A 12,333-nucleotide genomic window follows, 5' to 3' on the forward strand; every position below is an offset into this window, starting at 1 on the left:
TAAGGATTTCCAACAGCAACACTGTTTCAGAGCCTGCAGTTGAGCTGTCTGCATTGCAATTAAAATATCCCAGAAAGATTCAACTCTCAGAAATCTGGGAGCTAAATAAATGGTTACATTTACACAGAGACTTTTGCAAAAGTCAGTTGGATGATCACATAGCTATAAAATGGCTCATCGGTGAGCATATGCAAAGTGGTCTGACAAACAACTGCCCATACATTCTTAGGAACCTTTGCTTTCTGAAAACCAGGTTTTAAAAACTCTCCATTTTTCTATCCGATTTTTTTTTTTTTAACATCAGTATGATTTCCCACTGAACTGGTGGAAATGGGGAAAACCCAGGAGAGCCAAGACAAGGAATTAGGGTGTCCTGCTGGTAGATGTCTTAAGCATTTATTTGTTATTAACTCTCAACACACTCAGGAGTGACTGAAAACCAAACCAAAACCAACACCACAATGTTACCCGAAAGATGCCCAGGCTTAATGCCTTACCGTAAAACTTGGATCTAGCCAGAATGCTCCCCGTAATGCAGAATCCGTCCTTCCTATTGCTGACATGAAAAGCTGACACTGGCGGATGATGGGAGACCTAGAAGAAGAAACAGGCACAGGTCACATGCAGTGGTGTGTACAGGCTGAGCAGAGCAGTGGGTGCACACGCAGCCCCACACGGTGTTACACCTGCCCCAGGGGAATGGCAACACGGGGGCCACAGGACTGAGCAGAGACCTCTCAGCCCCAACCGTACCATTAACCTCGGTGCTAAAGGAGGGAACATTATATGTGAGACCATTATATATGAGAACATTATATACGTAAACTTTCTCCCCTACTCCGTATTTTCTGGTCCTTGTGCATTTGATATCACTTTGGGCCAACACGCACACTGTCACATTTTCAACACAATAAATGACAGCACAGAAGTTTTTGGCAGCATCTGAATAACCTCTATAAAATGGATGCAGTGGCTGAAATAAAATAAAACAAAATAAAAATTCTCTGATAAAATAGAAAAAAAAGTACATGAAACAAGGGGTCCCTGTACCAAAGTCCACATGGTTCTCAGATCCCTCTATTAACACTGTAAATCTCAAATTTTGTCAGGCCAGTTACCCTGTGAGCTCTGCCCTTCATTTTTCCCCGAAGACATAGAGATAATTTACTCCTGTTAAAATCATTATAGAAAGTTTAGAAATAAAGGAAGGTAGGATGTGGTGATGTGTTTTATGTCCCTTTTGACAGAGGCAACACAAACCATGTTTTATGAACAATAAGAAAGCAGTAAGGCAGAATCCTATGAAAAAGGTCTTTATTGAAGAGGCTAATGTTTCATGAGGGACACCTGCTTTTATAGTCTTGAGTGGCCACCAAAGCTCACATTATTACTGTAAAAAGAAGATCAGCAACTAGTTTTATCCCAATGTCCCTCTCTGGATGTTTACACAGAACTCCCAAGTTTCTCTCCCAGGGTGAGATGAGGAGCATGTTCCTAAGCACACAGGTTCAAGGAGGATGCTGCTTGCAACACCTGAGCACTCAAACAAAGCAACTTACCTGTTCTGCTATGTAAAATGTGTGACTGTTCGTCTGAGGGTGAAACCAACAGCAGCGGAATGTCTCTCCCAGAATAGGGTTGTATGGCTTCTTTATTCCCTGAAGAGCAAAGCAATCAAAACCTGCTACAAATGAAGATTTGTGATCCAGCTCTATAGAGATGGCCACAAAAAAACATAATAATTTTCTCCCTGATATTTTAAACTAAGTCAGTCACAAGAATCAAAACTGAAGAACTGGCTACATACATCCTCCTAATCTAATCTTGTAATCTGAGCCACAGATTCATCTGCTATTCTCACCAACCTTATCCTTGATACTGCCTGATCAAAGCTTTACAAGATGATCAAACGTTATTATTTCTGCCACTACATGCAGCAGGTGCATTGTGATGTGCAAACATGGCACTATGGTACTAATGGGCCTGAAAAGATAAAGGAGACTTGCTTTCAGCAAAGGGAAAAGTCTTGCATCAGAGGACATGTTATTTGTTGATGACTAGTTTTGCCTTCTAACAGTCCAGTGCAAAGGCTCTGAGGTTGATCAACACTATTTTGCACTCAATATCTACTCCAAAACCAAATGCAAGTTCAGATTTATAAGTAATGGTCAAAGTCTTCTGAACAACAGAAGAGGTAGTGTGTCAAAGGAAAGGCAATAAAGAAATACACAACCATAGCAGAAGATTTCAATGTCTGTTACAACCCCAATATCATGTATTCTTTTACCTTGGGCTTCTTATAGAAGCCAGACAGATACCACCTCAAAACTTGCTTCATTCGACTGTATGGATCATCTTCAAGGACAGCCCTGCAGGACAGAACACAAAATGCTCTTTATACTGTTTACACATCATATTCATTGCATACAAGTATAATAATATTACTTTCAATAATATTTCCCTAGAGCTAAAGGGAAGTAACTTCTGTGCTGCTGCCAGTGAAAAAAGTGTCTGCCAACACAAATGATTTTTTATAGTAACCTACATCACACAACACACACACAACTCTTAAAAAGTGTTGCTCCTTGCCCTGCATTCCTGAAAAAATACTAATAAAATTTCTGGAGTGCATCAGGTCTGATTGCCTGTTCAAGTATGTTAATGTGGCACTGCCACTCACATTAGCATTTAGTTACAGCTAATAGTCCTGTGTGAGTCATAAAAACAATAATACTTATGCCACCAAAATAAAAAATGACTGTTTTTCTCTCTTTTTCTTTGTTTCCCTCTTCCTTAAAAGATCTTTAAAGCTGATGTGCTATGTGGCCTCATTCAGTCCTTTGAGATTTCATACAATAATGTAGGTTGGAAGGGACCTGTCAAGGTCATTTCATCCAACCCTTCCCTGCTCAAAGATGAAGTGGGAAGTAAACATAAATCGAGTTACAGGTACTTCCAATCATTTAGTCAGATTTGAAAATCAACCTGGATAAGTTCTTGCAAAATCCATTCAGAAGGATCATGTGTATCACAAAGAGCTTTAACAAAACCTCCAAACCTCTTGAAGTTTTCTTAGAACTCAGCACTGAGGAGAACAATTTTCTTAACTTCAGACATTACAAGTACCACAAACAAGGCTTGAAGATACCACAATTCTAATATAACCCAGAAGCAGTAGAATAAACTTGAGTAACTAGTGCTGCCACTTGAATATTGCACACACTGATTTTAAAATATGCCAGGCATATCTCTTTGAGGAGGCTGGTTCTATTTGCAAGCATAACATTTTCTACTTTCTACTCTGCTGCTCCCTGCAGGTCTCTCTCATCAGTGTTGTTAAAAGATGTTTCTTATTTGTTTACCAACCAACATCATTATATTGCTTTTGGGGCTAGAAGTGTTTGACAATTCTGTATTCTCTCTGTCCTGTTCTGCTCTGTACACGAGCACACCAGAAGGTGGCACAGCTCTGCTGCAAGACGCTCAAAGGCAAGAGCTGAATTCCCCATCAGCTCCAGCCAATGCTGGTAAACATGTGCATGTACAAAGGTAGTTTTGTCTAAGTTTAACTGTTTTCCTTGCCCCTCGCTGGGGGACAGTCCATCTTTAAAAGATCACTGAAGCTGGCGCCTGGCTTGATTTACACTGAATCCAGCAACCTGGGTATTATTTGGGAGCCTTCCAAGCACACAAATGCACCCCAGCCAGCACCAAGCTAACACTGTAACTCAGTTTCAGAAACAGAAGAGAAGTGCCAATGTTGGGAACACTCAGTGTGCTGCTTACTGGGAAAGCAGGTCGGCATGGTAGTAGTAATCAGAGAGTTTGTTAAGGAACGAGCGTGGCTCCAGGATGAAGGTGGGCAGCACCACACGCGACAGGTCCATGCCAGGCCGCAGCTGCTTCAGCAGGATCCACATCAGGCTCTTGTTCTCCTCAGAGACAGTTTCTGTCTGAGACGATTCACCTGTCTGCAATGGGAAAAAGGAAGTTCAGGGCAGAAACATGAAAACCATTTCTTGTGGGTGCATCTACCTGAACAGCCCAAGCTCACCCAGGCACACCTGGCCCTGGCACAAGGGTGAATACTCAGCTACACCACTGCAAAGAGACAGCAGCTCTGTCGCAGGAGAAGTGAATCCTCAAAGCACTGAAGTGAGTGGTACGGAAAGCCCCGATCCCCTGCGAGAGCTGGCATGAGGCAGGGAACACACATTTGCTGTGCCCCTTCCTGAGCCACTGCCTCCACACACCCAGGACTGCACTGGGCCAACCTGTACCGACAGTAACCGAGGGGACTCTGCGCTGCGGTCCCTCAGGGGGTGTGGACATGCCCAAGGCTGTCACAGCATCACTGCAGCCTGGTGGGATGCATATGAGAAGCTCCTCTCAGTCCCATTCTCAACAAACGAGAGACTCTAAGATTTAACACTATAGGCATAGAAAAAATTTAGGAAGTAAGCAAGTGATTAACAAAGAATGGAAGCAGTCCTCCCAGTTCAAAATAAGAAAAATTGGTAGTGTAGGTACAGCAGAGGCCCCTCTGCCAGCAACATGCACAAAAACTACAGCACCCTGTAACGGTGCTCAGTGCCCTTTGTAGTAAAAGTGCAGGTTACAGTAAAAAGGCCAGGGATTATGTTGTGGTTTCAGTTATAACTGTGCAGTTTCTCTGCATTTACTGGGGCTACCCAAGCTTTAACATGGGGGACTTGGCCTTTCAAGCCACTGGAGAAAGTCAATTTTCAAACATGAATGTCATTTTAACGCATCATAATTTAACAATGAAAGATAATACTTTGGCTTTCTACTGTTTCTAGGCAAAAGATTTTTATGAGAAAAAGAGCATGGATCCATTTCTGAAATGGACTTTGGTTTGGGAGAGGACACACAGTGTATCCCAATATGATCTGCAAATGGTGTAAATCACTAAACACTCATTTTCACCACCTGAGCATTCCCAGCACTCCCTTCTTAGCTCCCAATCAGCCCTTTTACTAGTCATGCAGAAACACACTAAGTCCTGCTTGCAGGCTGAGGGGAATTTCAGATTGAGGAACAACAAAGCTCTTTCCATTTCACTGCTTTTCCATTACCACACCATTCCTCTTGTGACAGGCTGGTGCAATACACAGCCTGAACCTCCAAGAAGAAATGGAAACCATTAAAGAACATAATACCACAGCATCTGCTAAGGCTTACAATACATATGGGTCTCTCAGAACTTTCATTATTTATCCAGGTTCTCAAGTGTGTGTGTATTGGCAATATAAATTAATGCCATCTTGAAAATGCTGTACAAATTGTTACTTAGAATTAATCATTGCAGAAGAGATGGATGAAAAGGGAAGGAGAAGGTGGTGCAGGAAGAAGAAAACAATTTCAAGTAATTTCTAGTTTGCTTCCCCCTAAGAGATATCACCCTCAATAACCCTTTTTATAACTTCTTAAAACTAAAAGATTGGAAAAAAAGAGGGTTTTTTTGTTATCTATCTACCTACTAATGAGGTGTCTTTTTTATATTCTAGATCAACTTTTTTCAATCTCAAAGTCTTTCTTACACCTGTCTGTGCCACCACATGCCTATTGCAAACAAGGCAAAGCTGGAGCATCAGATGCACAAGCACACACCTTCAAAGGCATACAGATGCACAAACACATGTAAACCTTTCAAATGAGCTTGCAAAGCCAAGCTGAAAATTTAACAGTGATAGTTTGCATCTCCTCTGACTTTTGTCGTGCCAAATTTTGAAGGAAGATACACAAAAGGGAGAGATACACAAAAGAGGAGTTGGATTTCTTTGCCTCTGCAGGCAACAGTTCTGTTTGCAGGGGCCTTCACCTCACACGTGACATCTGAAATGGCAGCAAACATCTGCCACCTGGATTGGTGGCTCCAGACCACGAGCTGGTACTCTTGGGGGTGGTTCAGCTGTGGAAAGGGGGAGGAAAAACTGAACTTCTCCTGCACCCCTGCAAGGTGCTAATGGCAGAGGCAGTTTTTGTGGTCTCTCATGTAGGTTGTCCTGCTGTGAGAAGTCTGTGGAGAAATAAATAGGAGTAACGTAATCTGGACATGGAACACCTAACTATTCTCAGTGTTTTAAGTTATCACTCAGTGAAACACAGAGTGTAACTAGGATATATTGAACTACTTGTTTCCTCAATATTAGTAGTACACTTTCAGGAAAACATTGAAAGAAGAGCCTAAGAGGCTGTTGAAGGGTCTGGAACACAAGTGTTATGAGGAGTGACTAAGGGAACTGGGGCTGTTCAGCCTGGAGAAAAGGAGACTGAAGGGAGATGTTACCGCTGTCTACAACTACCTGAAGTTGTAGCGAGGTGGTGTTGGTCTCTTCTACCCAGTAACAAGCGATAGGACAAGAGAAAATGGCCTCAAATTACACCAGGGGAGATTTAGTTTGGATATTTTGAAAAAAATCTTCACTGAAAGGGTTGTCAGTCATTGGAACAGGCTGCCCAGGGAAGTGTTTGAGTCACTATCCCTGAGGGTATTTAAAATATGTCCAGACATGGTTCCTTAGGGACATGGTTTAGTGGTGGACTTGGCAGTGTTAGGTTAATGGCTGGACTCAATGATATCAAGGGTCTTTTCCAACCTAAATAATTCTATGATTCTAAGAAAGAAACAGCTTTCTAGCAATGTGGTTTTCTTCGAAGCATCAACCAGACTTCAGTTTCCTTGTTCGAAGTGATAGGCAAGGGAGCACTCAGAGCCCTCCCAGCACTGGAGCAGAGCTCCTCCTCTGCCTGCCCAGATGGATTCGCATCCAACACACCTTCTGCCTTCCTCAGAGGTGTCACAGTGACATCCAGCTAACAAAGGCTCTCATATGGAACAGAAATGCATCCTCCTGCTGTTAAGTGACATGAGAAATGGCTTTCCTACAAGAAACTGTCATTTAGGAATCAAGTGGTTCAAATGCTCCCTTAGGACACACAAAAAGGATGTTCCATGCATAATGAAAAAAATGAAAGTATCATATTTTGTATCATGCAAAGACTGAGCATCCTAATTGGCCAGAACACATGCCCAGAATAATAGTTCCCCCTCCCGCTGGCTCCACAAAGCACTGTGCCAATGCTATGCAGCTCTTTAATGCAATAACTGGTTAAAGCAATCGCTGATGCTGGAAACGCGCCAAAGCGCTGTAGCGGAGCTGCTGTTCATAATGCATAATTATTAGAGCAGATGATAATTCAACATAATTTAGCAGAAAGCTGTGCATTGCTTTATCCGTAAAGCACTGGAACTCACAAAACTGGTTCTTAGCTGCCATGCATCTAAAAGGCCGAATGCTAAATACTATGAACAAAGACATTTTAACAGAAACAGGCAGTGATTAAAATGATTTCTTTTTCAGTCTCAAAGTCTTTCTTACACCTGTCTGTGCCATCACATGCCTATTGCAAACAAGGCAAAGCTGGAGCATCAGATGCACAAGCACACACCTTCAAAGGCATACAGATGCACAAACACGTGTAAACCTTTCAAATGAGCTTGCAAAGCCAAGCTGAAAATTTAACAGTGATAGTTTGCATCTCCTCTGACTTTTGTCGTGCCAAATCTTGAAGGAAGATACACAAAAGGGAGAGATACACAGAAGAGGAGTTGGATTTCTTTGCCTCTGCAGGCAACAGTTCTGTTTGCAGGGGCCTTCACCTCACACGTGACATCTGAAATGGCAGCAAACATCTGCCACCTGGATTGGTGGCTCCAGACCACGAGCTGGTACTCTTGGGGGTGGTTCGGCTGTGGAAAGGGGGAGGAAAAACTGACATTTTAACAGAAACAGGCAGTGATTAAAATGATTTCTTTTACCTCTCCGAATTCCTCATAGATCTGTTCAATATAAGTTGTCCCTTTCCTTCCTGGAGAGACTTCCGCCTGCATTTCTGACTGATCGCTCTCGCTTTCATTTGTTTTCCGGCTGTTCTCCTGTGTTTCGTTCTCCGACTCTTCTACGTTGTCTCTCTCAGATTTGTCCGAAAAAGCATCATTTTCCAAATGGTGATGGTTCTCCAGGCCTGATTCATTCAAACTGGAACACACAGTTCATTACTTGCTTCAATTCCATTTACAAAGTCAGATTACTTTAGGCCCTTTAGATAAGGTAAAAACATCCTCCAGGACTCAAAATAGAGTGTGCAGCCAAGGAGAGTGTAAGAAATTGTTTTCCTGAATACTAGGGTTTTTATCACAGAAACAGTGGGAGATTCTCCATCAGAATTCTCCCCTCCAAACTGCACTTTGCAAAAGCTGCTCTACTTACCCACCCCTATGCAGAATTGCTGCTGGCAATGGGAGCCCACATACTGGAGGGATACAGAGCACACACTAAAAACTGTACACGGCTGATCAGAGAACTGAAATGTCAATCAGGAAAGATATTTCCCTTTACAGAAGCAAAGCAGTGGATTGTAGCATATGGGAAAAAATGACATTATGGGATACATTCTCTTTTCAGCACTACTGCTACTTTATTTCAGCAGATGGTGGTCCTAAGTCAGCCCTACACTAGAAAAGGCAAATTTAAAAATCAATAGAAGCAAGTGTTTTTTCACACACATACACACCCCCACAGTAACCTGGGGAATGTGCTTCCCCCAGAAAATGCTGTGTGGAAGAACTCAGCTGAAAGCAAGGACAGGACAATTACATGTAAGAAGAATATCCAGATTATAACAGCATCCAAGGGAAAGCACAGAAGGTGTAGCAAACATCATGTTCAGTGATCCAGGCTTTATAGAATGAGGAGAAAGCCAAAATTCTCTCTCAAGTAGCCTATAGCATCTCCATCTGAAAAAGCAGATGCAGTTCATATGACAGATGGCAAACATGATCACATGGGCCAGAGGTCAGACACTGTAAAGTATTTACTAAATGCCCATTTTTTTCAAGTGATATTTAGCATGGGCTTCAGTTTTCCCTATTTATACAATTCTTGACACACATATCACCTCTTCCATGGCCTAGCCTAGCTCGCAGGTGCTGGCTGACCTTCTCAGTTTGACCCTCCTCTGAATATTTCTTACCCAAGTCCTCAGGCAAAATTTCCCTTGGACAAAGCAATACGAAAAGATTTCCAGCTATACAAGGAGTTTCAGAGGATCTAAACAGGCTCTGGATCTTGAAGAGTTTTGTTACCTGCTGTAGTGCATCTCCCTCTCAAAGTAACATTTTTCTCTTCAATACATGGGAGTGTTCTGTCAAGGTTGAAGTCTCTCCATGATGGGGCTTTTCTCAGGCCATTCTGGCCATATTCCAATTTTGATTATAGCTTAATGTTGAAAGGTTCCATCCCTGGTTCTCCCTCTCTCTTTTTTTTTTTTTTAATTAAAAAAAAAAGATAATAAGGCATTGCTAGTTAGAGCCAGATTAAAAATCAAACCAACAAACAACAGAAGACTCAGAACGTAGAACTGGCATCAGCTTTTCAGAAGATCTCAACTTCCAGCTATGCACTGAAATAAGCTCATGATTTTAACACGCCAAGCAAGCCATATTGTGACAGTCACAGCCCAGCTTCTGGAGAAGCTCAGTTTCTAGAGTTCTTTTGAAAGTGTCGTCTACAGCTTTCTGTGCCTGTAGAAAATCTTTCTTTTAACTCCATATATGTATGTATGCATATATGTCTATGTGTGTATATACATAAACTGCAAGTTTTTTTAATTTACAGTTCTACTGTAAAACAAAACTAAGATCATAAATCAGACAGTCAACGACTGCTATACTCCAGCAGTAATAATTCACTATCAGACATTCCATGTCTTCATAATTCCAGTGCCAGGATGTTCCTTTTCTTTTTTTGCTGTTTTTTGCTAGCAACTAGCAAGTGTAATGACTGATAACTAAATACACTGGAAGTACAGAGTACAGCACATGCATAAGTTTAAGAAAATAAAGGAGAAAAAAGGTGAGGAGAGAGGTGTCTAGAGAGATTATCCCATGATTCCTCAGCAAAGATACTTCCTGGATGATAAGTCCAGGAAGTTATTAGTTGCTGAGCATTTAAATTTATTTCTAATTTATTTCTTAATTTTTCAATATGTTTGCCTGTGGTTGCTATGCTCCCTTACCTAGTGCAGTTTTTCTCCATGGAGCAAAAATGTTTGAAAGAACAATTCATTATAAGGCTTATGGTTCATGGCTGAGAAGTAGCACTTGTTTCTATTTCACATTTGTAAGAAGAGTGTTTTTCAGTGTCACCTGTCTCACACTTGGGAAATATTTCAAGTTTCAGAGGAGCAAATGACTCTCTCAGTTTCCTCTGCTCTCTCCTATTATTTTTTAAGGATTTCAGATTTAGTTAAAGAGGGAATTAAATTCACATGAAATCCCACTCAACTGTGTGCTGATTACCTACCAGCCACAAACAAGACAGGACTTAACACATCCAGAGCCAAGGAATCGTTTTGGAGAACCAAAGTGAAAACAGGTGCTCCTCATTCTGAGTATGAGGAACAAATCTGAGACGTTGAAGTGGAGCCAGGCTCTTCTATTCCTCCAAACAGAACCATCACCAAATATATACGATATTCTAAAAACAAAAGCCACACCATGAGCTTGAACTACACTCAATGTGAAGACTTCTCAGGGGCTTCTGATGAGATTTGGACCAGGCTTTAAAAGCTGGGAAAGAATGACTATGCTAAAAGTCAACACTGGATTTCTGCCATGAACATGGCATTTTTAATGGCTAATTTACTGTTTCAGTATATTGGGAGCTATCTTATACCATAGTTTTATTCTCTAGGGCATTCCTGGTAACTTCAGTAGGTGACCAGGACTTCTTTGGGTTTGATACCACTCTTCTACACAAAGCAAAAAAACCCTTTGGCTCTTGCTAAACAGGAAAACCAGCCAGATTCTTGGGGTTGCTGGAGATAAGACATGGAAGCCACAAGAAATACAACTTCATATTAAAAAGAAGAGTACCTGTTGCACTGAAGGCCTCTTGTCTTAAATCACAGATTTACACAGTATTTTAGCCTTTGATTCACTTGCACAGTTCTCTCCCTCTCATTTTTATACACTACTAAAGATACACATTTTAAAATCACTATATAATCTTGACTTCTTTCCCAGCGGGAAAGGAGCAAAGCAGCCAGCAGACAAATGCAACTTTGGCTCAACAGAAGATTCGCCTTTGCCAGCTCCCTTGGGTTTTGTTCCCCCTATAATATCCATGATCTCCCTTTTCTTTTTCTTTTATTGACAGAGCAGTTTGGCTAATTTGAAGATAGAGTTAAATGTAATTAACTGCCCCCCTAACAAGAGCATGCCAGTTTAATTGGTAAGATTCCCTGTAGGGAAGGCATTTAATTAGAATGATTGAATCCCTATGAGGAAGCCACTGTCAATGGTAAACCTAAAAACCTTTGCTCAGCACTTGCACAGCTTTGGTTTTGCATATTCCCTTCTTTAAATGTTCTTTATTGCTCCAGGGATGGCAGCAAGTCATCTCCCTGTCCCCCAGCCATCAAACTCCCCTGGGCTTTAAGCACTGGCCAGAGTCTAGGTACATATTAAAACCAGTGGTAGGACTCAGAAAGGAGAGTGTATTGTCCAGACAACCAGATGCTGAACACCCAGCGTGAACCAGACTCACTAACATCTGAGTCTGTCAGAAAAAATCTGGTTCCAATTGTGGGTACTCTGTCTTGCTGAAAATGCTGCCACATGTGCTACTACTGAGCCCAATCATTCAAGAGGGCTTTTAATGTGGAACAACTAAGAGGTAAAACAGAGGCACCATTTTAGCATAATTTACGCATAATATTTTATAATATTTTGTAATACAACTATAACTCTATCTCTGCACATCCTTACAGTAGCCATGAGTCTGCCTGTATGTTTTCAGTGCCACAGGCTCTTAGGATTTCTGTACACACATCCACCAGCCGAAAACCAAGTCCACTGCATTCCTGGACTCATTATCACAGCAAGTACAGCCCTAAGAGACTCTCTCTTAGGCAGAAAGAAATTAGAACATAAAGTATTACAGAAGAAGCCCAAGAACAACAGAAGTATATGCACAAGTACTATGTGACACACCCTGGCAACACATCAGATTGCCTGCTCTTCTACCATTGCTCCTCAGTAAAGCTCTTCTTCAAACTCTAGCTAAAAACCCAAACAGCAGGACTGGAGAACACCTGCTGTGAATATCACAGCCTAAGGGCAGACCAAAATGCTGCCATGGGACCAGAGATACCTTGGCTCTCAGAAGAGGACTCAGATCCCTGCTGTTATTATAACAGAGCCTAAGAAAACAGTTAAAGTGAGGTCCCACTGTGCAAGGCATCATC

At 41.7% G+C, this 12,333-nt stretch overlaps 1 protein-coding gene across 3 annotated transcripts in view; it reads right to left on the reverse strand.

The window, feature by feature from the left end:
* Positions 1–12,333, reverse strand: part of OSBPL5 (oxysterol binding protein like 5) — a 183,650-nt gene that overhangs the window by 15,723 nt on the left and 155,594 nt on the right. For all 3 annotated transcript variants that reach the window (XM_082058624.1, XM_082058626.1, XM_082058625.1), the window contains exons 9-13: positions 7,844–8,063; positions 3,787–3,971; positions 2,288–2,369; positions 1,560–1,658; positions 498–594 (exon numbers count right to left, since the gene is read on the reverse strand). In XM_082058624.1, the coding sequence (XP_081914750.1) occupies positions 498–594; positions 1,560–1,658; positions 2,288–2,369; positions 3,787–3,971; positions 7,844–8,063 (683 nt within the window). The remainder of the gene's footprint in view (positions 1–497; positions 595–1,559; positions 1,659–2,287; positions 2,370–3,786; positions 3,972–7,843; positions 8,064–12,333) is intronic.

This window comes from Streptopelia decaocto (genome assembly GCF_964273445.1).
Source record: "Streptopelia decaocto genome assembly, chromosome: 7".
Taxonomy (NCBI): domain Eukaryota; kingdom Metazoa; phylum Chordata; class Aves; order Columbiformes; family Columbidae; genus Streptopelia; species Streptopelia decaocto.